This window comes from Pomacea canaliculata, linkage group LG7, assembly GCF_003073045.1.
Source record: "Pomacea canaliculata isolate SZHN2017 linkage group LG7, ASM307304v1, whole genome shotgun sequence".
NCBI lineage: Eukaryota > Metazoa > Mollusca > Gastropoda > Architaenioglossa > Ampullariidae > Pomacea > Pomacea canaliculata.
The window spans coordinates 7,214,709-7,240,710 of record NC_037596.1 but is presented as its reverse complement, the minus strand read 5'-3'; the positions used below and the strand labels follow the sequence as shown (position 1 = coordinate 7,240,710).

Here is a 26,002-nt window from a genome sequence, read left to right as displayed (position 1 = left end):
ACGCCATGATCAGGCGACGTAGCACTACGTCCAGCAAGCGCACGCATGCGCACAGCTGCAGATGCTGACGGCGAAAGGTCGCCAGGTCACAGAGCAGGCTGCTGCTGGAGGTCGAGAGACTTGCTTGGATGGCGCGGGTCAAGGCCTGAAAATGAAGGTGAAGGACCTTGCACAGCAGGCAGGAGAAGCCGATGGGGAACACCCACGCCATGTAGATGTGGACAGAGAAGATGCTGGTGAGGACCTGGCTGACGATCGACTTGCCGAACGGCATCGTCACAATAGTGACGAACACCTTCGACCCATCGACGATGTTGAGGAAAAAGATGACGAGTGCCAGGTGGTTAATGACGACAAACATTCCAGCACAAAACAGTGATAATTATCGCCTTTCTCCTTAGAAACCTGTTTTTGTGATCACTTAAGATGCTGAGGGTGTTGTTATTTGTCACGTGGTCGGACAGCAGTTTCACAAATTCTGGAAGCTGCTGTGGGTTCCTGCAGCCTCTGTATATGACAGTCGCATTCATGGCACACTGCAAGGCCCAGGACACAGCAATGACTCTTCTGGCAACGAGTCCTTCTTCATAATCTAAACCAACCCAGAAGGATGGTATGTATCGAAGGACGTGAAACCAAAGGAGCAAACACACTGCCAAACAGTATTTCTGTGATCCTCTAAATGACCTACACCGCTTTGAATCTCTGTTAACATCACCTAAATTATTTTCTTCCTCAAAAACCCTTTTAGTGATGTCAGAAGAGTTCCTGGAGACATCGAGCTCGAAATAAAGTCCAATGAGTTCCATAGAAACGAGGAGCGGCCTGATTCGCAACATGGTTTTTATTTCAAAGAATGACACTAGCCTTGACACAACTTGAAACTGTTTGTGTAGTTCACCTCTGTAAGTGGAAAGCTTTGTTTTTCCTACTTTGAGATTAAGCCGAAGTAATGAAGAATGAAAATGAAGAACAAATTGTTAAAAAAATTTAGAGGAAGTCGTCAGAGAAAGTCCATCTTGCGCTGACAGAGATTAATGTTAATATGTTAATGTCTCCTTTCCTGCACCTCGGTATGGCGGTATTAATTAAGTTTTCTTTTCGGTTTGTAATAAATATCGTAAAAAGATGGTAATGCTTCGGTAAACTGCTTGACTTACTCCCGACACGTGCAAAAGCTCGCGCGCCTCAGTCACGGGAATGCACGAGCGTGACACTGATGGACATGTTGAACCTCAGACACAGCCGACTGGCACCAGGGAGACCACTGGCTGGAGAATGAGTCTCACCGAGAGTATGAGCTACCTGTGGACTCCAATTTCTCTCCATGACAACGGAGTGGTCTATGATAGCTTGCGGTAAGCATCAATGAGTGTGTGTGTGTGTGTGAGCGCGCGCGAGCACTTTTTTTTTAAAATAATGAAATGGATCGGTGACAAAGACTTTTGCCTGTTGGTAGCTTCAAAGAGGTGGGCGATGTTTATTTATGATGTTGACGAGTCTGTCGATGAAGGAAGCTGAATGCTGACGACAGGGCGCACTTGTGATGCAGCCTGGAGGACTGCGTGCAGTGGAGTGTGACGGAGGTTATGAAAATGCACGTGATGACCTTTACTACAACAACGGATATTACCGAGCTGACAGAGATGATAGAAGGGTTAGGGTTGTATGTATGAAACAACACAGAAATGCAAACACCACAGAGACACATATTTTCATATACAACACTCTCTTCCAATATGTTTTCGTCCATACATACATATAAAGTCCCCTGTGGGACCCCGGGGTATGCTTGCCTAGCAAGCATTGCAAGAATAGGGTCCCTGCCATCCAGCCAGGCATGTCGTAAGAGGCGACTAAGGTGGACACCTCACCTAGAGGTAAAATAGGTTGTGGTAGGGCTAACAACCCCACCATGTAAAAAAAAATCCTGTTACAGAAACTAAAAACCAGAGAACTCGTCACAGATGGCGGAGGTAATGAAGCACACCAGGTGACTGGACTAATGACGGACGACAGCCAAAACCCGAAAGGGAGCTGGCGCCCGACAGCGGATTTACTGAAGCCGAGGCAGAAGTTGAGGGTGGGGTGCTGGAACGTCCAGACCTTGTACCAGACTGGCAGGATGCTCCAATTAGTCAAGGAGTTTGACAACTACAACTTGGACATCCTGGGAGTCAGTGAGGTCAGATGGACCGGCACGGGAAAGAGGAGACTAGCGTCAGGACATACCATCTTGTTCTCAGGAAGATCAGACGCTCAGCACTCTGAAGGAGTAGCTCTACTCCTCAACAAGAAAACGGAAAAGGCACTGCTGGAATGGAAGCCTTATGGACCCAGGCTTTTGAGAGCAAGATTCCATTCAAAGTACACCAAGCTGACAGTGCTAGCCTGCTATGCACCAACAGAAGACTCCGAGGCAGAAGACAAGGATGCTTTTTACGATCAGCTCCAGGCAGCCTCAGAAAGCGTTCCAGCCCACGACATGTGTTGCTCATCATCGGCGATCTCAATGCCAAGGTGGGAAGTGACAACACCTGCAGGGAGCATGTCATGGGCAAACATGGAATCGGAAGCATCAAATGACAACGGAGAGAGACTGGCAGACTTTTGTGAAGAAAACAACCTACTGATTGGAGGCACACTCTTCCCACACAAAGACATCCACAAGGCAACATGGACATCACCAGATGGGATCACAAAGAACCAGATAGACCATGTCATCATCAACCGAAAATGGAGGAGCTCACTTCAAGATGTTAGAGCCTACAGAGGAGCAGACATTGCCAGTGACCACACTCTTGTGATAGCCACAGTTTCTCTGAAGCTGCGTCGATCACGAGGAAAACAGGCACGTCAGCAGAGAGTGGACTCTGGCAAACTGAAAAATCCAGCCACCGAAAGGGCCTTTGCTATGGAAGTAAAGAACAGGTTCCAGGCACTAGGAGACCAACAAGAGATGACCTTAGACGACTTCAATCGAGTCTTACAGGAATCAGGAGAGAAAATACTGGGCTTCCAACGGAAAAAGAAAGAACAGTGGATCAGAGAAGAGACATGGAAGAAGATAGAAGAGAGAAAGTCAGCCAAACAAAGAATCAACAGCACCAGATCTGAACGCCTGAAGGAACAACACAGACAAAGATATGCAAAACTGAACAAAGAGGTAAAGAGGATGACAAGAACCGACAAAAGATATCACATAGAGAAACTGGCAGATGAAGCAGAAAATGCAGCAAGTAAAAATGACCTGAAGACACTGTACAAGATAAACAAACAGCTAAACAACGGGTTTAAGAACAGTGATGTGCCAGTGAAAGACGTGAACGGTAATGTCGTCGAGGGAGAGGCAGAAAAACTACAGCGCTGGAAGGAACATTTTGAGTCGGTTCTGAACAGACCAGATCCCCCTCAGCTTGCAGACATCCAGCCAGCAGCTATAGACCTTGACATCTGCACAGACCCACCAAGCCTGGAAGAAGTGACAGCAGCAGTCAAGACAATGAAGAGCGGCAAAAGCACCAGGGGCAGATGGAATAACAGCAGAGATGTTGAAAGCAGACGTGAATGTGACAGCTCCCAAGCTGACTGAAATCTTCAGGCAAATTTGGGAATCAGGGCACGGTCCCTGTTGCGTGGAAGACAGGGCTCATCTTCAAGTTACCCAAGAAAGGAGATCTTGGAGACTGCAATAATTGGAGGGGCATAACACTTCTTTCCCTCACCAGCAAGGTCTTCAGCAAGATTGTTTTGTCAAGACTGACGGCAACTCTTGAGAAAGACCTCCGACCACAGCAAGCAGGATTTCGCCCTGGGCGATCCTGCTCCGAACACATCTTCATTCTGCGACAGATTCTGGAGCAGAGCAACGAATGGAACACACCGCTGTACATCAATTTCATCGACCTGGAGAAGGCTTTTGACAGCATCCACCGCGAGTCCTTATGGAAGATCCTGAGGCATTACGGAGTCCCTGCAAAACTTGTTCAGGTCATTGCAATGCTGTACAGCGATTTCAAATCCCAGGTTGTCTGTGACACAGAGCTCACAGACCCCTTCAACGTCAGTACCGGGTGAAGCAGGGCTGCATTCTGTCGCCGTTCCTCTTCATCCTGGCCATGGACTGGATCATGAAGACTTCCACCGACAGCGAGAGGAGAGGGCTCAGATGGACCATGACTATGACAGCAACAACAGCACTGGAAGACTTGGACTTGCTGATGACATTGCCCTGCTGTCACACCGCCACCAAGACATGCAGGAAAAAACAAAGGCCTTCTCAGAAACAGCTGGAAACCTTGGCTTGAAGGTCAGCACAAAAAAGACTAACAGTATGAGAGTGAACGCCAGAGTCCAAGACAGCATCAAACTAAATGGAGAAGAGATTGAGGAAGTTGACAGTTTCACCTATCTTGGGTCCAAAATGTCAGACACCGGGGATGCGGAGGTGGAGATTCGAGCCCGACTGGCGAAAGCCAGCCAAGCCTTCGCCTCACTCAGGAGCACATGGAAGGCAAAAAACATCAGCCAGAAGATCAAACTGAGAATCTTCAAGTCAAATGTGATCAGCACCCTCCTTTACGGATCAGAATCTTGGAAGATGACCAAAACCATCAGTAACAAGCTTGACGTCTTCCAAAACAGATGCCTCAGGCGCATACTTAACATCTTTTGGCCAAACACCATCACCAACGAAGAACTCCACCGAAGAACTGACACCGAGTCCATCACCACGCAGGTTCAACGAAGGCGTTGGCGATGGATTGGACATGTGCTCCGCCAGCAGACAGCAGACCTTTCCAGAGTCGCCCTACGATGGACTCCAGACGGCCGAAGAAAACGAGGCCGCCCAAAGGAAACTTGGAGAAGAACAGTGGAAAGGGAGATGAAAGGAAAGGGCTGGACATGGGGTCACCTAGAGCGTGTTTCAGCCGATCGACATCGGTGGCGGACTCTGGTTGAGGCCTTATGTGCAACCTGATGCACAAAGAGGAATAGATAGATAGATATATACATATAAAGTACATTCATAAACCATAGGAAATACATAACATGAATCTATGTTTACAAATATGAATTTGTTATTGTGTTTGTATTTATTATGCATTCATAACTTATGAATATAGATATGTGATTTTTTTTTTGATTTTAGAGAAGTGTTTTATAACAGCCAAGAAAGAAAAAATGGCAAATGTTCCAGTAAAAATGAAAGTGACCTAGAGGGAAATAATCCAATACGATGAAAATTGTCTTCGCATGAAACCCATCTTCTAGTTTATCAAGATTACATTTCGGAGAACCGAATCGCAATCTCTCGGAGGAAGATTCAAAAGAAACAAAGAGACAGTTTAGATTGTTTCCATGGAAACCGATAGTGACATTTGCCGCAAAAGAACGTTTATGAAATTTCATTCAAGAGCAAAACAAATGATGGAGAAAATTAGAGATGTCATGTACCCGTGATTTGTTTTTCCAGTCGTGTCGGGCGTTAGTTGTATTGTGTGGCGTGGGGTCGGTCTGTTTGTTGAGCCATCTGCAATGCAGTATGAACGGTTTTTGCACCAGGAGATTCTTGTTTTGGAAGCAGTTGAATGGACATTATTAAAAGTGTCAGACTGACGAGGTAGGGTAATACACACACAGACAAAGAACACATACACAAGCACACACACAGACTGGGGTTGGGTAAAGTAAGTTGGGAGGGAGAAGGCAATGACGTCACCTCCACAAAACTAACTAACCCCGAGGTAAGCTTGATTTTGTCATAAACCTGCTATATATATATTCTGTATATATATGTATTTTATGTGTTGAATAAGAACAGAAAGTCACTCCATACTTCAGAGACTTCGACGAAGACCAAAACTATTTTCCACATCTCATGACTCAGCTCATTTCATCTCCCACAGGACAACATTCCAGAATGTTCCGAAGATCAACATTCAATGGAATGACGCAGCAAAGCAGTCCGGCAAATATTTGACCAGTTATCAATATTTGTATTCAGATTTAAAATGTGTTTATTCGTTGACTTTGATTTTATTTTTTTTTTCATGTTCAGCCGTTTATTCATTCATTTATTCGCGGTAGGGAGGTGAGAGAGTTCTTGCAATACTTCGAGAGAAGGGGAACTATCCCCTTTGACGATTTATGGACAAAACAGTTGAGATTGTAAAGTTATTCCAGTCGATCCACAACAATCCTGTCGAAAATAAAAGGATTAGATGGTATTGTTGCACACGAACTAAAGAAAATAAATTACAGGTGACATTGCTCATTACATCGTGAAGCTCAGGGTCGCACGCGCTGAAAGTGTTGCCCAAGCTGTGTGTTGTGCCAATGTATTTACTCAACACTTCAAAAGAACAATGATACGTCCCAGGCCCCACAACTCACTTTATTTCATTTCCCACCGAAATGAGATACCAGAGCTCTAGGAAAACATGACGGGAGGAGGGTGAAATAAATGTTTGTACGACCTGTCGACAATGACATCAGATTGTCACGGTATTCCCACCCGACACGATCCTGCAATTAATAAAGAAATAAAAATAAACAAATACAGCGATGATATTATTGCAAACATTCTAAAGAGCATAACTGATATTCCACATTGCTCATTCCATCACGCGGCCGTACACACTCACACACGCACGCGCAGGACAAGCTAGGTTCGGCATAGTAATGTGTTAAAGTTGTTTGAAACACAATTATTGTTGTTGTTTAATGAATTGCAAACAAAAAATTTCACGCATGAGTAATTCAGCAATCGCAATGTTGCAATCATATACCGACACACGCATGCACGTGCGCTAATAATAATAATAATAATAATAATAATAATAATAATAATAATAATAATAATAATAATAATAATAATAATAATAATAAACAACTGTTAAAGAATGCATATTCCGGTGTGTAGGCGACCTCAATATATCTGTATTTTACTCACACATGACACAGTTATGTCCTGTAACCAGAGCAGTGTCATGATGTCCTCTAGTCGATCCGATACTGGACCAGCAGAAAGAAGTACGTTGACAGCAGTCCACCCAGCTGGGAAAAATAAATATACAAAGGACCTCTAGTTAGGTATAAATCAACTCTTGCAAAATGGACAATATGAATTTTATAAGAGACAACATGCAAGAAATAAATCGTGTGGAAAAAAAACATAAGAACTACAGGGGATTACTCAGCACAGCCCTGTAATTATTCATTCATTGTGTACATTAATTAGTGCAACTTGTTTTTCAGTGGTATGTAAACAAATGAAGCACAGACTGGAGGGAGAAAAGTTATTCGAGGTGAGAAGAGAGGCAACTAACAGGCAAAGCATGAAAAGGCGAAGAGGTTGAAAGGCAGGAATAGTAAAAGGACGAAGTGACAGCCTCAAGAGAAAAGATGATAAACTGAAAACACAATGTTGACTTTAATTTCCCGGAAGTCTTTACCGTTAAGATTGTCTCTTTGCTAACGGTGATGATGCCCAGAGCAGTGAAGCCGATAGGAGGACCGGTCAGCTTGGACAGGAACAACTGCAGCTGCAACATCAACATCAACATCACAGGATAAACTAAGCGACACAGTTATTTTCTGAACGAAAGGAAAGAGATGAAAATTGAAACAGGTGACAGCAAAAGGCATTTTTTTCTAGAGACGAGAAATACTAGCTATGAAAGAATGAACACAGAAATGCATGTGATAGAAAGTACAACATACGACAAACATGGATAATAATAATAATAATAATAATAATAATAATAATAATAATAATAATAATAATAATAATAATAATAATAATAATAATAATAATAATAATAATAATAATAATAATAATAATAATAATAATAATAATACAGCGGAGCATCACAACTAAAGCAGCCGCACTCTTCGCTGACCAACAAATAATGAGATGACCTGTAGACTATAGATGGCCTGCTTACCTCCACTATCTGGTCAGGGTCTGCCCCAGAGGTCTGTACCTCGAACAGAGCATCAAGTGCGGAGTGAGCCTGAATAAAAAATAGTCAGGTGTGAACCACTGCCTTTTCTTTGAACTGAGACATCAGATTATAACAACTCAGTATGGCATACTGGGAATGGTCCCTTGCATGTTTTACGCATGCTCCGTAGGGCGACAACCAGGTGAGGAGAAGGAATGAATAAAGAACATGATTACCTCTTCATGGACGATGGCGGAGTAGAGCGAGATGATGACAACACAGAAGGCGTTGTTGATGAGCCAGTAGATGTTACAGACCGACAAGAGGCCATCGAAGTTGGAGGTGACGAGCTGGTACAGCAAGAAGCAGATGATGGGAACGTTGGTGACGTACGACGTCATGATCAGACGACGGAACACCACGTCCAGCACGCGCACGCATGCGCACAGCTGCAGATGCTGACGACGAAAGGTCGCCAGGTCACGGAGCAGGTTGCTTCTGGAGGTGGAGAGACAAACTTGGATGGCTTGGGTCAACGCCTGAAATTGAAGGCGAAGGACCGTGCACAGCAGGCAGATGAAGCCGATAGGGAACACCCACGCCATGGACAGATGGACGTTGATGATGAAGTTGACGACCTGGCTGACGATCGATTTGCCGAAAGGCATCGTAACTATAGTGACGTACACATCCGACCCTTCGAAGATGTTGAGATAAGCGATGACGAGTGGAAGGTTGGTAATGACGACAAAGATCCAGCACAGGGCAGTGACAATTTATCGCCATTCTCGTAAGAAACTGGTTCTTGGGAGCACTTAAAGGGCTGTGGGTGTTATTGGTCACGTGGTCTGCAAGCAGTTTTAGAAATCCCGGAAGTTGCTCAGGATTCCTACAGCCTCTATAGATCACCGTTGCGGTGATCGCGCATTGCAAGACCCAGGACAGGGCGACTACTTTCGGAGCTGTTAGTCCTGCTTTGTAATCCAAGTCGACCCAGAAGGATGGAATGTAGCGGACTGCGTAAACCCAGAGGAAGATGCACACCGCAAGACAATATTTCTGGAAGCCTCGAAATGATTTAGACCGCTTTGGGTCTCTGTCACCATTACCGACATTATTATCTGTCTCCAAATCCTTTTTGATGGAATTCCTGAAGACTGAGAGCTCGTAATAAAGTCCCACTGTCGCCATGGAAACGAGAAGCGGTCTCATTTGTACCAAGCATTCCATGGTTTCTCAAAGAATGACAGTCGCCTGCACACAGTCACGAGAATGCACGAGTGTTGCACTTCACAAACCTTTTATACCATCCGTCTGTACCTGACTGGTTCTGGGGAGACCATTGGCCTTAGAATGTAGTCTCACAGAGAATACCAGCTGCCGTGGATTTCCATTTTTCTCCATGGCAACGGAGTGTATGGTAAACATTAATATATGTGTGTGCGTGTGAGTGTGTGTGTGTGTGCGAGACGAAACTGTCGAAGAAGGAGGCTGAATTCTGTTATTACAGAGCCGACAGAGCTGATAGTAGGTAAGTTTGTAAGTGGTCAATAATTTGTTAAAAACGAAGTGCATGCATGGAACAACACAGAACACAACACACACACACACACACACACACACACACACACACACACACACACACACACACACACACACACACACACACACACACACACACACACACACACACACACACACACACAAGTACAGTTTCTTTCAAAATTTTTCAGCTCATTCTGGAGCACGGTGTTGAGACGAAAGCAGCAAAAATTTCAAATGCAAAAAGAGTTGTTTTATAATTTTTTTAGTAGTCTGGGGAAGCACAACCTATTCAGTACCAAAGGCTACCTTTGGACTGATGTACTTTAGTCGTTTATTTAGTGAATTTATTTTTCTTCTCAGTCTATGTTACTACAGTACAACGAAGACGTGGACAGATTCAACCGGAGTCTTTGGACACGGTCGTGAGGATTCGCAATGAATAAGCGAACTATTCTGCTCAGTCCAAGGTTCTCAATCTGCATATATGCATTTTACTTATCATGGTGTCAACTGTTTGATGGCATTTGCGGGTTTTTAATTGTTGTATGGCTGATTTTATTTACATAATTTTTAGCCATTCGCGCACAGCTCAGTGAGCAAAAAAAAGTTGTGACTTGTCGCGATGTGTGTGATGTTGCATTGCCTGCCAACTCCGTTTGGCCTCTGTGATAACCTCCCTTTGACGATCTTCAGAATATCTCTGACCTCTGCCCCTTCATCATAGGAACTCTAAAAAAGTAATGTTTATTTGTTGTGTGTTGTCATGTTGTTCCAACGAATCGAGGCCGGGAATTAAGTAATGAATTCAGTCTAGTCCTTGAAAGGCAGACGGCAAAGACACTTCTTACACTGAAGAATAGTTTGCCAAAAAATTAAACTCCAAAGAGGATTAATAATGTCAGCTGTAATTGCCAACAACGGTACTTCACCTCCCGATGTCCAGACAGACTCATCCTCCAAGATGGACTCTGATGACAAAGGGGATGCACATCAAGTTCATGTCCAGTCACCAGCCAGGAGCAAGTTGACCAACATGGCGACTTTTTCTGGAATTTATGCCATCAGTGGCTTGATGACATCCACCTTGTCATCGTACGTCAACGGCCAGGTGAGAACGGGAATAAAAAATTATGTGGAAAGGCAAATTTAGGCTGGTAAGTTGAAAAATGTGTGAAATGATTTTTGTATTATTTTGTGAATGGGAAATATTGAAAAAAGAAACGGAGCAAGACGCTGAATGATAGTGAAAGTGAACATTAATAGTAAAAAATAGTAAAAAGTAATAGAAGTCTCTAGTGAAAATGTTCACTTAATGTTCACACAGGTCACGACTATAGAGCGACATTTTGGCTTCAGCAGTGAACAGACAGGCATAATCATGGCGGCCAATGACATCGGATTCTTGGTCATCGTTCTTTTTGTCAGCCACATCGCCACAAGAGTGAGATGTCTATTATTAAAAAAAATTTCGCCCAGTCTATCAAAGCACACAAAACGTTCATGTGTGTTTTACATTATAAACATTATTTACATTATTTTATTCCAACTTATTCGTTTTAAAGGCGTTCATAACTTTATTAAATCAACCCTTGTCCTATATGCATACAGTTTAAAATATTTGTTTTATACCAGTACATTTCTTTTCTAACAAAATGGAACATCAGTGTGTTCTAGAATATGGACATATGTTCTCATGATAAAACAGTGGTCCGAGTTTTAATATATGGGTATAAATGTGGGTGTACTAAATCTGTACAATGGTGTCCCTGTTTGGACCTAGGAAGAAATATTTGAACACACTAGAACACATTCAGACTTATAAAGGATGTGTTGTACTGGTTACACAATAATGTTGGAAATAGAAAAAAAAATATTTTATGCTGTTGCTAGTTCGACTTTGTTTATTACATGCTTGTTGAGTCGGGAAGAATCACCTGTTGGTGACGTCATGTGCTGAAGTGTGTTATGACCTCAGGTGCACATCCCTCGGTTCATGGGATTCGCGACTGTCCTTTTCGGAATTTCTGGGATTCTCTGTGCCCTGCCCCAGTTTCTCTACGGAGCCCCTAGTCCATCAGATGACATCGTGATGGGGAACATCAGCAAAGCGGCGTCAGCTGGCGCCTCCCAAATATTCCAGGGGCAAATGTGTGACACATTCAACACCACCAAACTGTCTGCTTGTCTTCAGCCCTCCACATCCACAAATAGTAAGAAAGTATTACTTAAAGGGAATAAAATTAGAGGTCGTTTTATTCTTGGTCTGTTTGCTTCAGATGCAGGTGAAGTCGTCGTGTACTTTGGTAGAAATCTGAGATGAACCAATCATCAAGATGACCAAGAAAATCCATTTATGAAGCGGATACTTCTTTATCAATGTATTCTTTGGGTGTACTTGCTGACCAATAGTTATGCTGGTCCACCGGAACAGGTCGTAGGGCGCATGAACTGGACAGACGCAAACTACGTTTTTGGAAAGTTTTAATTGTTACAAAATGTTTAATCTGTTTCATTTACCAGCAGGGGTAGACACCTCGAGTGTCAGCAACCGTGCCCGGGCCAATGCCGTGTCTGCACTGGTGATCATCGTACTGGCATGGTGCTGCAGGGTGTGGCCAAGGCCCCTCGCCACCCGCTCATCACCACCTTTGTCGACAACAACATCGAGAGAACCAAGACTGGCTTCTACATGGGTACGACCTTACAGCAAGCGGTCTACCCGTGTGTGTGTGAGAGAGAGATGCTAATGGAAATAAATATTCAAAAATAAGAATATGCAAAATTGAGAATATGCATACTTGTGAATATGTATAAACGAGAAAATATTCAAATGAGAACATGTACATATATATCCAAAAATTTACACGTGATGAAGCTCTGGAGTTGTCTTTAGAGCAGGGTTAGAGGAGAAAGTAGTTTAAAAGGTTCTCTTTCTCTCGACTCATCAGACATAGATACCTGATTAATCAGGGCTGGGCTGCACTTTGTTGTGCCCGCGACACGGTTAACCTACTTCTTTCACAATTTTCACAGCTGGACAGACAGAATGAAAATGACTAAATTGAGGGGATATTCCTCTTCTTCAGTGCAACATGAGATAAAAATACACTTTCAAATGTACTAAAGGATATTAACTTCCCTCTGACATACATGACCATCTCTTTATTTTTAGGTATCATCATCACATTTGGTGTCATGGGACCAGCCGCAGCCTTTGCCCTGGGCGGTGTCTTCACCAGGATGTACGTTACTCTAGAAGGTGAGGACACTCAGTCCTTGTCCATGATGAGGATACACTAATTTCTTGCCGTCTTGTTGCAGCATAATTCGTCTGAAAATTTTGCTTATTTTTATTCTTGTTCATATTCATATTTTCTTGTTCTTATTTTTATTTTTGTTGCTTTTGCTCTTATTTGTTCTTGTTGTTGCCTTTAGTTATAGATATTTATTTTTATATTTGTTCTAAATTTTTGCATTTTCTATTTTTGTTATTATTATTTTAGTTTTCAATCCTAATTTTATTAGTTTTCTTTGTGTTTGTATCATAGAAACAAACATTGGCCCAAGGCACCCGAAATGGATAGGAGCGTGGTGGCTCGGGTACATCACTTTTGGAGGCGCTGCCTGTCTCTTTTCTCTCCCGCTTTTCTGCTTCCCTCGCTCTTTCAAGAGAGACAACCCTCAGGAGAAGAGAAAGACAGACACAACGCAACATTTCTATGAGTTTGCAGTCAAATATATGAAAGGTGGAAATGTCTTCCCCAATAACCCAAACAGTTTAAAAACATCGTTTTGGGCTGTACTGCCTTTTTGGTTATTTTTTTTCGATTATTTTAGTATTTGATTTTATTTTTCTTTCTTTTATAAGACACTGATTTCATTACTATCATTTGAACAAGAAAAAGTAGAAATTAGTAATAAACGAGGCACTGAACAATTACTTAATAATCTGTTATCCATGTTGTACACCTTTGCATCCACCCACGAATTTATAAATGTGAATTCATAAAATGTTCAACACTTAATCTTTCTTATTTTCACTCATCTCGTTATTTTTGATACACTAATGTACTGATGCCATCATGAAGCAGAAAAGTGTCGACCCAACCAAATCACGATGATGGTCTGATTATATATATGTATAGTACGGAAATGATGTACAATAAATATGTTACCTGTTTACCCAAACCTAAAATTAACCTTCGTCGTACCACTCGAAATTCAATCCATCTGTTCTTCTGGTAAATGCTATCTAGTCTTTATATGACGACTTCCCTTCCCCCAAACTGCGATTGCCATTGTTTGGTCTTCAGGTTTCCTGGCGGCGATGCATCGTCTGGTGAAGAACCCAGTGTACATGACTCAAGTGATATCGTCCTGCTTCTTCATCTTCGCCGTTGCCGGTACCCAGGGTTTCGCACCCAAGTACATCGAGAACCAGTTCTCCTATCCTGCCTGGAGGGCCAACATGTCCATGGGTGAGGCTCGTTGGCAGACCCTCCGTATCGTATGTCAGACTTTTGGAGGTTTCTGAAACAGACGAGAAAGGTTTTGAAAGCTGACCTACAGACACGTGATCGAACTGTTCAATGAGCTCACAGAAGGACCACAAACACCCTGCTGGCACAAAACACGTCTACAGACGCCCGCAAACTGTTTCACTCACTCTTCTGCATGAACATTACCAGACTGTCTACTGACTGGTGCAAAGATCGACAAACAAAATCACAGACTGGCACACCCTGACCTCTAGAATTAGCCAAAAGCTAACTCACAGTCTTGCCCACAGACTTAGCCTCAAGCTGTTCCACACAGTAGTCCACAGACCGACAGAAGGTTAGAGGTTGTTGTGGTGGTTGTTTGCAGCCGTCGTGATGCTGAGCTCGGCGTGTGTGGGGACATTCATTGGCGGCTTCCTGTCCCGGCGCTTCAAGATGGGGCCACTAGCAAGTCTTAAGTTCGCATCTGTCTTCCAGATGGTATCGTGCGCTGGTACCGGCCTTCAGATGGCATTCACCTGCCAACAGCCATCTCTGTACAACAGCCCTGGGTTCGTTTCTCGTCCTTGTCTTGCTTTGAACTTTACAACTTAATCAATTTCTATTTATTCTTTTTATATTCCTTCTTTATACACTTTTATTTATTAAGAAAGTTTCTTTTTGTAAATATCTATCTGGAGATCTTAAAGATCGAGATATACGTCTACAAACAAGATTGTTCATGGATACGTGTATGTTATGAAGGCCTCAGCCAATGGCAGACTTGGCATTATAGGTAAACTAGGAGTATTAGTTCTCCAGGCTATGGAGAAATCAAAGAAACAGTATCCACACAAATGTTTCTCATAGACCTCTGGCAGCAATCGACGCATCGCAGGCTGGCTGTTTCGATGGCTGCACGTGCGATGACATGGACTACTTTCCTGTCTGCGGAGCGGACGGTCGGACCTACTTCTCGCCGTGCCACGCGGGATGTCTCGAGCATTTGGGAGGGGTACATAGCTAGTCCTGGTCACAAATATTTTTGTAAAGAATCATTTGCTGTTCCTATTTATATATGTCTTTGTGTGCATGCCCTGTATCTCTAGAGCTGAACTGCCTCTCTCGACTGAAACATTTTCTCTCAGAGGTAAAAAGTAGTGATTTTTTTCTTAATGTGTAGGTAAAAGAAGTTATTATTTTTTTTCAAAACATAGGAAAATTTCAAGCCTTCTCTTCTTGAGATACAGCATATCTATATAAACGGCATGAAATGGGTATAAACCTTCTTCTGTGCAAGACACGTATGTATCTCGAGATGGAACGAGGTTTAGTGGCCATGTTTTTGATAAAATAACATACTTTTTCCAGTTAACATAAAGAAATAAACTATCTTCCTGTATTTTGTTCTCGATGTACACGTTGACTTTATCCTCAGACCTACCAGAACTGCACGTGTATAGGAGAGGGCACAGCCACTGCTGGGGTGTGTGACTACAGTTGCCCCATGTTCTACCCGTTTATGATCGGCCTGGCGTGTCAAGCTTTGTTCGGAACATTTACTATCGTACCCACACTAATCGTCACCATACGGTAGGTAGTCCTCGCCGACCTCTGTGTGTGTGTGAGAGAGGTGAGAGAGAGAGAGAGAAAGAAAGAGAGCCAGAAATAGAAAGAAAAAACTGCTGGAAATAAGCTCATCACCGCTTCCCATCACATCGTGAAATGCAGGCGGAAATTGCAATAATTCAGTTTTGGTATCTTACAATGAACCACAACAAATTATTTGTCTAATCTAAAATAATTTTATACTTGCTTCTCTTTGAACATGTGTACAGGCAAGGTACTACATATTGTTCAATTGTTTAGGATATTTTTGTCAAATGTGAATGAAATAATAAATGTTTGCATTTTACCTGCGACAGGTGTGTGGAGGACAAAGATAAAGGTCTGGCTCTGGGCTTTCTTTCCTTTATGACTTCTGTTACAGGTGAGACAACAACAGTGATTCTTATTGTACATGCACATCTTAAAATGTCTTTTTCTGATGATTATTTTTTCATAGTACACATAGCTTTTTTAGCACTTGAACAAACCTTAAGAAAGCCTTTATGGTGAATGTCTCAACAGTTTATACTTGTAGACTAATTAATAAAGTGAGATGTGTGTGTGTGTGTGTGTGTGTGTGTGTGTGTGTGTGTGTGTGTGTGTGTGTGTGTGTGTGTGTGTGTGTGTGTGTGTGTGTGTGTGTGTGTGTGTGTGTGTGTTTGCGTGTATGTGTGTGCATGTCAGGCTGGATGCTAGGTCCTGTTCTGTACGGCAAAGTGGTGGACGACATCTGCATCCAGTGGGACAACACCTGCGAGGGGAGAGGCTACTGCCGTCTCTATGACAACAGCGTCTTTCGCTGGAAGGTGATCGGTTCGCAGTTCTGTTTTCGCTTCATTGGATGTATCGTCGTCTTCATCAGCCTTGCTTTCGCTATTGTTCGTAAAACATTCGAAGAAAAACCGAAAGCTGCAAAGGTCGAAGACTTAGAGCTTGACCTAACATCTGCTTCTAGATATGCCACGAAAAACCAACAACGATGCAACAAAAAAATTATCTTGGGGTCATGTGTAAAATAATTCAGACCCGACATGAATCCAATAATATTACAGAAAATTACGATATTAGTGCTGTCTGTTATAAACTGGTTTAAAGTAGATCTGCTTGTATGGGAAAAAATTTCTAGCACCGTTTTTCATTACTAAGACTAATCGTCATACTAATCTCTTTTGTTTTAAAGAAAATCTTAAGGACCTGCTTGTTCAACAGTTCCTTGTGCTTGTTAAAATGTTTTTATAATAAGCACAGTGCTTGTAGCAAAATGTATCTATCAGAGTTTAAGGATATGTCAATTAACCAGATGGTCACGTTCTAAGCCAATATTTTACAAGAGATTGTGAACAAATAAACCCCTTCATGTCGGAGTGTTTTAAATTGACATAATATTTGGACAAAAGCTTTAGTTTCAATGATCAGAACATTTTCAATGTAAATGTCATTGCTGTTGCTTTCTGCTGAAAACCTATTTTTTGGTTAGATCTGTTGCTTATTAGGACATAACTAACTGCTTTGAGATCTTATGTAAAATAATGCAACATTTACTATCGTATCGTTTAGTATGATACTGTAAATGATCTTCTTTCTTTTTATTATGATGGAATACAGGTGTGAGAAATAAAGAATCAATAAATGAATGCAGAGTAGACCTCGAATATTACTTTCTCATCTCTTGTAATTACAATGTATTTGTCTTATATCTTTGAAACAGTCCAGTGTTTTTTTACTGCTTTTTTTTAACTTTTAACTGAGACTGTACCAGTGTACTTGCAAATGAACGCGACAAACATGATATACTGAAATGTAATTAAAACAAAACCGCTCTAATGAAAACAATTGCCTAAAATAATCTAAAAATAATTAGGCAGACTGAGTGAGTTCTGTATCTTAATTAATCGACTTTTGACTAAAATTTTGTGAGTTGACACAGTCTTACCAGATTTTCACTAGGAACTACTTGCAGCCCATTAACCAATAACCCATCTTAAGTGGTTACAATCAGTGACAATTGCAATAATTTCACATTTCTGTACTTCAGAACTCTAGTAGTAGGTCTGTGGAGGCGAGCTATACAACTTGCACGGAAGGTCAAAGAGAAATAACCGCGTAAAGGTTTTACGCGTTATGTTTATGTGGGTTACATCCCTTGAATACAGGCCTCAAACACAAACATCATTCAGCAGACGTTTATGAATGGCGAAATAGTTTTCTTCTGTGTAGAAATACCTTTCTTATGTTGAGTGTCTTAAAAATGCACAACAACGACAAAAATAGAGCTAAAAAATGATACGACTAACAAAAGATGGAGAATAAACAAATAAATAACTTACAAAGAAGTGAAGGGTAGGGTACTTGAATGTAGAATAGTTGGTTATCAGAAAAAGTCAAATATATAAAAGGCTAGTGAATTACCAAACGCGAAACGTGTCCCATATGAATAGTTGGGAGTGAACATATCAGCTACCACAAAACTAAGATTGATTTTGTGTTTGTCTTCCAGTGGATAAGCTGAGGGGAGGAAAGTTTGTAAGTGTTTGGTCAATAATTTATTAAAAACGAAGTGCATGCATGGAAAAACACAGAAAAAAACCACACACACACACAACTAAGTATAACTTCTTTCTGGATAACAATCGCTTTCAAAATTTTTCAGCTCATTCTGGAGCACGGTGTTTAGACGAAAGCAGCAAAAATTTAAAATGCAAAAAAGAGTTCTTTTAGAATTTTTTTCAGAAGTCTGGGGAAGCGACACCGATTCAGTACCAAAGGCTACCTTTGGACTGATGTACTTTAGTCGTTTTTTAGTGAACTTAGTTTTCTTCTCAGTGCATGTTACAGGAGTACAAGGAAGACGTGGACAGATTCAACTGGAGTCTTTGGACACGGTCGTGAGGATTCGCAATGAATAAGTGAATTCTGCACTATTCTGCACAGTCGTCGGTTGTCAATCTGCATATATGCATTTTACTTATCATGCTGTCAACTGTTTGATGGCATTTGCGGGTTTTTAATTGTTGTATGGCTGATTTTATTTACATAATTTTTAGCCATTCGCGCACAGCTCAGTGAGCAAAAAAAAGTTGTGACTTGTCGCAATGTGTGTGATGTTGCATTGCCTGCCAACTCCGTTTGGCCTCTGAGATAACCTCCCTCTGACGATCTTCAGAATATCCCTGACCTCTGCCCCTTCATCATAGGAACTCTAAAAAAGTAATGTTTATTTGTTGTGTGTTGTCAGGTCGTTCCAACGAATTGCGGCCGGGAATGAGTTCAGTCTACTCATTGAAAGGCAGATGACAAGTACACTTCTAACACTGGAGAATAGTTTGTCAAAAAACTGAGCTAACTGCAATCAGGATTAATAATGTCAGCTGTCATTGCCAACAACGGTACTTCACCTCCCGATGTCCAGACAGACTCATCCTCCAAGATGGATTCTGATGACAAAGGGAGATGCTCATCAAGTTCATGTCCAGCCACCAGCCAGGAGCAAGTTGACCAACATGGCGACTTTTCTGGAATTTATGCCATCAGTGGCTTGATGACATCCACCTTGTCCGCGTACGTCAACGGCCAGGTGAGAACGGGAATAAAAAAATATTGTGTAAAGGTATTTGGGCTGTTATGTTGAAAAATGTGTGAAATGATTTTTGTTTTTATTTTGTGAATGGGAAATATTGAAAAAAGAAAAAGGAGCAAGACGCTGAATGAAAGTGAAAGTGAACATTAATAGTAAAAAATAGTAAAAAGTAATAGAAGTCTCTAGTTGAAAATGTTCACTGGTGTTCTCACAGGTCACGACTATTGAGCGACATTTCGGCTTCAGCAGTGAACAGACAGGCATAATCATGGCGGCCAATGACATCGGATTCTTGGTCATCGTTCTTTTTGTCAGCCACATCGCCACAAGAGTGAGATGTCTATTATTACAAAGAATTTCGCCCAGTCTATCAAAGCATTGTACTGAACTGGTAGCACAGTAATGTTAGAAACAGAAAACATTCTTTTATGCTGTTACTAGTTCGACCTTGTTTATTTACATGCTTTACTAGTCGGGTAGAATCACCTGTTGGTGATGTCATGTGCTGAAGTATGTTTTATGACCTCAGGTGCACATCCCTCGGTTCATGGGATTCGCGACTGTCCTTTTCGGAATTTCTGGGATTCTCTGTGCCCTGCCTCAGTTTCTCTTCGGAGCCCCTAGTCCATCAGACGACATCGTGATGGGGAACGTCAGCAAAGCGGCGTCAGCTGGCGCCTCCCAAACATTCCAGGGGCAAATGTGTGACACATTCAACACCACCAAACTGTCTGCTTGTCTTCAACCCTCCACCTCCACAAATAGTAAGAAAGCTATTACTTAAAGTGAATAAAACTAGACATCGTTTTCTTCTTGGTCTGTTTGCTGGTCCACCGGAGCCGGTCGTAGGGTGCATCAAATGGACAGACGCAAACTAAGCTTTTTGAAAGGTTTTAATTGTTACGAAATCTTTCAATCTGTGTCATTTCACCAGCAGGGGTAGATACCTCCAGTATCAGCAACCGTGCCCGGGCCAATGCCATGTCTGCACTGGTGATCATCGTACTCGGTATGGTGCTGCAGGGCGTGGCCAAGGCCCCTCGCCACCCACTCATCACCACCTTCGTCGACAACAACATCGACAAAACCAAGACTGGCTTCTACATGGGTACGACCTTACAGCAAGCGGTCTACCCGTGTGTGTGTGTGTGTGTGACAAATGCTAATGGAAATAAATATGCAAAAATAAGAATATTCAAAATTGAGAATACGCGTACTTGAGAATATGTACACACGACAAAAATATTCAAATGTGGACCTGTACATGTGAAGATCCAAACATTTACACATGATGAAGCTCTGGAGTTGTCTTTAGATAAGGCATCGCTGTTTCGGGTGCGTAGAGGAGAATGTAGTTAAAAATATTCTCTTTCTCTCGCCTCATCAGGTTATAGATACCTGACTGGTCAGAGCTGGGCTGCACTTTGTTGTGCCCGCGACTACTTCTTTCCCAATTTTAACAGCTGGACATACAGAATAAAAAGGACAAAATTGAGTGGATATTCCTCTTGTTCAGTGCAACACGAGATAAAAAAAAAACCATTTAAAATGTACTAAAGGATATTAACTTCGTTCTGACATACATGACCAACTCTTTATTTTTAGGTATCATCCTCACATTTGGTGTCATGGGACCAGCCGCAGCCTTTGCACTGGGCGGTGTCTTCACCAGGATGTACGTTACTCTAGAAGGTGAGGACACTCAGTCCTTGTCCATGATGAGGATACATAATTTCTTGCTGTCTTGTTGCAGCATAATTCGTTTAAAAATTCTGCTTATTTTTATTCTTGTTAATATTCTTATTTTTCTTGTTCTTATTTTTAGTTTTGTTATTTTTGCTTGAATTTGTTCTGGGTTTTGCCTTTAGTTATATATATATATATATATCTTATTTTTATACTTGTTCTTAATTTTTGCATTTTCTATTTTTCTTCTGATTATTTTTGTTTTTAATCCTAATTTTTTTTTGGTGTTGGTATCATAGAAACGAACATTGGCCCGAGGCACCCGAAATGGATAGGAGCATGGTGGCTCGGGTACATCACGTTTGGAGGAGCAGCCTGCCTCTTTTCTCTCCCGCTTTTCTGCTTCCCTCGCTCTTTCAAGAGAGACAACCCTCAGGAGAAGAGAAAGACAGACACAACGAACCATTTCTATGAGTTTGCAGTCAAATATATGAAAGGTGGAAATGTCTTCTCCAAGAACCCAGACAGTTTAAAAACATTAATTTGTACTTTACTGCCTTTTTGGTTATTTTTGTTCGATTATTTTAGTATTTGATTTTATTTTTCTTTCTTTTATAAGACACTGATTTCATTACTATCATTTCACCAAGAAAAAGTGGAAATTAGAAATAAACGAGACACTCAGCAATAACTTAATAATCTGTTATCCATATTGTACATCTTTGCATCCACACACGAATTTATAAATATGAATTCATAAAATGTTTAACAACACAATCCTTCTTACCTTCACCAATCTCGTTATTTTTTGTACACTTATGTACTGATACTGTCATGAAGCAGAAAAGTGTCGCCCCAACCAAATCACGATGATAGTCTGATTATATATATATGTATAGTACGGAAATGATGTATAATAAATATGTTGCCTGTTTCCCCAAACCTAAAATTAACCTTCGTTGTACCACTCGAAAGTCAATCCATCTGTTCTTCTGCTAAATTCTATCTAGTCTTTATATGACGACTTCTCCCTTCCCCAAATCCATTGTTTGGTCTTCAGGTTTCCTGGCGGCGATGCATCGTCTGGTGAAGAACCCAGTGTACATGACTCAAGTGATATCGTCCTGCTTCTTCACCTTCGCTGTTGCCGGTACGCAGCGTTTCGCACCCAAGTACATCGAAAACCAGTTCTCCTATCCTGCCTGGAGGGCCAACATGTCCATGGGTGAGGCTCGCTGGAAGACATCCTGTAACGTATCTCGAAGAATTTGGAGGTTTCTGAAACAGACGAGAAAGGTTTTGCAGACTGACTTACAGACACATGATGGGCCTGTTCCATGAGCTCACAGAAGGACCACAAACAACCTGCTTCCACAAAACACGTCTACAGACGCCCAGCAAACTGTTTCACTGACTCTTCTACAGAAACACCCACAGACTGTCTACTGACTGGTGCAAAGATTGACAAACAAAATCACAGACTGGCCAAAAGAAAGAACACCATTAAAAAAAATTTTTTGGCGCACACCCTGACCTTTCGAATGAACCAAAAGCTAACTCACAGTCTGACCCACAGAATTAACCCCAAGCTGGTCCACACAGTAGTCCACAGACCGACAGAAGGTTAAAGGTTGTTGTGGTGGTTGTTTCCAGCCGTCGTGATGCTGAGCTCGGCGTGTGTGGGGACATTCATAGGCGGCTTCCTGTCCAGGCGCTTCAAGATGGGGCCGCTAGCAAGCCTGAAGTTCGCATCTGTCTTCCAGATGGCATCGTGCGCTGGTACCGGCCTTCAGATGGCATTCACCTGCCAACAGCCCTCTCTGTACAACAGCCCTGGGTTCGTTTCTCGTCCTTGTCTTGCTTTGAGCTTTACAACTTAATCGACTTCTGTTTATTCTAGTTATATTCCTTCTTTATTAACTTATTTATTAAGAAAGTTTCTTTTTTTGTAAATATCTATATTGAGATCTTTTAACCCTAACGATCATTTCTCACAGACCTCTTGCAACAATCGACGAATCGCAGGCTGGCTGCTTCGATGGCTGCACGTGCGATGACATGGACTACTTTCCTGTCTGCGGAGCGGACGGTCGGACCTACTTCTCGCCGTGCCACGCGGGATGTCTCGAGCACTTGGGAGGGGTACATAGCTAGTCCTGGTCACAAATAGTTTTGTAAAGAATAATTTGCTGTTCGTATGTATGTATGTCTTTGCGTGCATGCCATGTATCTCTAGAGCTGAACTGCCTCTCTTGACTGAAACATTTTCTCTTAAATTTATTTAAAGAGTAGTAATTTTTTTCTTAATGTGTAGGTAAAAGAAGTTTCTAATTCTTAAAATATAGGAAAATATCAACCTTCTTTTCTTGAGATACATGACCATTATATGCAGGAAGAGGTCAACATAGACTGTTTGGAGGTCTAGAAACCTGGGTTAGTTAGACATATCTATATAAACGGCATGAAATTGGTATAAACCTTCTTCTGTACACTGCAATGTATGTATCTCGAGAAAGGACGAGGGTTAGTAGCATGTTTTTGGTAAATAGGATACTTTTTTCCAGTTAACATAAAGAAATAAAGTATCTTCCTGTATTTTGTTCTCGATGTACACGTTCACTTTATCCTCAGACCTACCAGAACTGCACGTGTATAGGAGGGGGCACAGCCACTGCCGGGGTGTGTGACTACAGTTGCCCCATGTTCTACCCGTTTATGATCGGCCTGGCGTGTCAAGCTTTGTTCGGAACATTTGCTATCGTACCCACACTAATCGTCACCATACGGTAGGTAGTCCTCGCCGACCTCTGTGAGAGAGAGAGAAAGAGAGAGAGAGAGAGAGAGAGAGAGAGAGAGAGAGAGAGAGAGAGAGAGAGAGAAAGAGAGCCAGAAATAGAAAGAAAAAACTGCTGGAATAATCACGGCTTCCCATCACATCGTGAAATGCAGGTGGAAATTACAATAATTCGGTTTTGGTACCTTACAATGAGCCACAACTTGCTTCTTTGAACATGTGTACAAGCAAGGAACTGCAAATTGTTCAATTGCATTATGATATTTTTGTCAAATGTGAATAAATAATAAATGTTTGCATTTTACCTGCGACAGGTGTGTGGAGGACAAAGATAAAGGTCTGGCTCTGGGCTTTCTTTCCTTTATGACTTCTGTTACAGGTGAGAGAACACAAGTGATTCTTATTGCACATGCACATCTTAAAATGTCTTTTTCCTAACCCTGATGATTATTTTTTCATAGTATACACATCTTTTTTTTTAGCATTTGAACAATCCTAAGAAAGCCTTTATGGTTGAATGTCTGAACAGTTCATACTTGTAGACTAAGTGATAAAGTGAGGTGTGTGTGTGTGTGTGTGTGTGTGTGTGTGTGTGTTGTGTGTGTGTGTGTGTGTGTGTGTGTTTGTGTGTGTGTCAGGCTGGATGCTAGGTCCTGTTCTGTACGGCAAGGTGGTGGACGACATCTGCATCCAGTGGGACAACACCTGCGAGGGGAGAGGCTACTGCCGTCTCTATGACAACAGCGTCTTTCGCTGGAAGCTGATCGGTTCGCAGTTCTGTTTTCGCTTCATTGGATGTATCATCGTCTTCATCAGCCTTGCTTTCGCTGTTGTTCGTAAAACATTCGAAGACAAACCAAAAGCTGGGAAGGTAGAAGACTTAGAGCTTGACCACGCAGCTGCTCAAGATATGCCACGAGAAACAAACAACGATGTAACAAAAAAATTATCATGGGGTCATGTGTAAAATAATTCAGAACCGACATGAATCCAATAATATTACAGAAAATTACGATATTAGTGTTGTGTGTTACAAACTGGTACAAAGTAGATCTGCTTGTATGGGAAAAAATTGCTAAGACCGTTTTTCATTACTAAGACTAATCGTGATACTTACTAATCTCTCCTGTATATAGTTTTCAAGATAATCATAAGGATTTCCTTGTTCAACAGTTCCTTGTGCTTGTTAAAATGTTTTTATAATAAGCACAGTGCTTGTAGCAAAATGTACCTACCAGAGTTTAAGGATATGTCAATTAACCAGATAGTCACGTTCTATGCCAATATTTTATAAGAGATTGTGAACAAATAAACCCCTTCATGTCGGAGTGTTTTAAACTGATATAATATTTTGACAAAGCCTTTAGTTTCAATGATCAATGCTCTCTGCTGGAAACCTATTCTGAGTTAGATACATGTTGCTTATTAGGACATAACTAACTGCTTTGAGATCTTATTTATTAAGTTACTAAGAGATGTTTGATACAGGAAGTGCTGTAAAATAATGCAACATTTACTATCGTATCTTTTAGTGTGATACTGTAAATGATCTTCTTTCTTTTTATTATGATGGAATACAGGTGTGAGAAATAAAGAATCAATAAATAAATGAATACGCATCTGTAAGTAAATAGTTTCGTGTTGCAAAACCGCTCTAGTTACTGAATTGCTGAACCATTTAACACTGCGTGCATCTTACAGTTTTTGCCTAAAATAATCTAAAATAATAATTAGGCAGACTGAGCTCTGTATCTTAATTAATCGACGATTGACTAAAATTTTGTGAGTTGACACAGTCTTGCCAGATTTACTAGGAACTACTTGCAGCTCATTACCACAAACCAATCTTAAGTAGTAACAATCAATGACAATTGCAGTAATTTCACATTTCTGTACTTCAGAACTCTTGTAGGTCTGTAGATGGGCGAGCTATACAACTTGCACGGAAGGTCAAAGAGAAATAACCGCGTGAAGTTTTACGCGTTATGTTGATGTGGGTTACATCCCTTGAATACAGGTCTCGAACACAAACATCGTTCAGCAAACTTTTATGAATTGCAAAATAGTTTTCTTCTGTGTAACCTTTCTTATGGTGGGTGTCTTAAAATGCACAACAGCGACAAAAATAGAGTTAAAAATGATACGACAAAGAAAACGATGGGGAATAAAGCAAATAAATAACTTACAAAGAAGTGAAGGCAGGGTACTTGAATGTAGAATAGTTGGTTATCGGAAAAAGTAAAATATCTAAAAGACTAGTGAATTACCAAACTCGAAAAAATCGTGTCCGCTATTGATAGTTGTAGGGAAAATACTTGCTCAGCTACCATAAAACTAAGACTGATTTTGTGTTTTTCTTCCAGTT

At 41.5% G+C, this 26,002-nt stretch overlaps 2 protein-coding genes across 5 annotated transcripts; one reads left to right on the top strand and one right to left on the bottom strand.

Annotated features, from left to right (window-relative positions):
- Positions 1-6,383: 6,383 nt before the first annotated feature.
- On the bottom strand, positions 6,384-9,305 carry LOC112568716. Its single transcript, XM_025246168.1, has 5 exons — positions 8,186-9,305; positions 7,950-8,018; positions 7,458-7,547; positions 6,956-7,059; positions 6,384-6,528 (listed from the first exon to the last, which is right to left on the bottom strand). Exons 1-4 carry the CDS (start codon positions 8,615-8,617, stop codon positions 7,003-7,005), a joined length of 648 nt encoding a protein of 215 aa, XP_025101953.1. The 5' UTR covers positions 8,618-9,305; the 3' UTR covers positions 6,384-6,528; positions 6,956-7,002.
- A 918-nt stretch (positions 9,306-10,223) lies between these two features.
- On the top strand, positions 10,224-24,761 carry LOC112569131 (solute carrier organic anion transporter family member 2A1-like). 4 transcript variants are annotated; one of them, XM_025246831.1, is made up of 12 exons: positions 10,224-10,602; positions 10,819-10,935; positions 11,470-11,704; positions 20,092-20,265; positions 20,763-20,849; positions 21,143-21,340; positions 21,904-22,068; positions 22,497-22,680; positions 22,841-22,985; positions 23,475-23,629; positions 23,952-24,016; positions 24,276-24,761. In XM_025246831.1, the coding sequence occupies exons 1-12, from the start codon at positions 10,390-10,392 to the stop codon at positions 24,602-24,604; spliced, it is 2,067 nt and encodes a 688-aa protein (XP_025102616.1). In that variant the 5' UTR covers positions 10,224-10,389; the 3' UTR covers positions 24,605-24,761. The 4 variants fall into 4 exon arrangements, with proteins under 4 accessions (XP_025102616.1, XP_025102615.1, XP_025102617.1 ...); XM_025246830.1 differs by lacking the exons at positions 10,819-10,935; positions 11,470-11,704 and adding exons at positions 19,372-19,488; positions 19,687-19,921 and having other exon boundaries at positions 10,225-10,602; XM_025246832.1 differs by lacking the exons at positions 10,224-10,602; positions 10,819-10,935; positions 11,470-11,704 and adding exons at positions 18,701-19,154; positions 19,372-19,488; positions 19,687-19,921 and having other exon boundaries at positions 20,095-20,265.
- Positions 24,762-26,002: the final 1,241 nt, after the last annotated feature.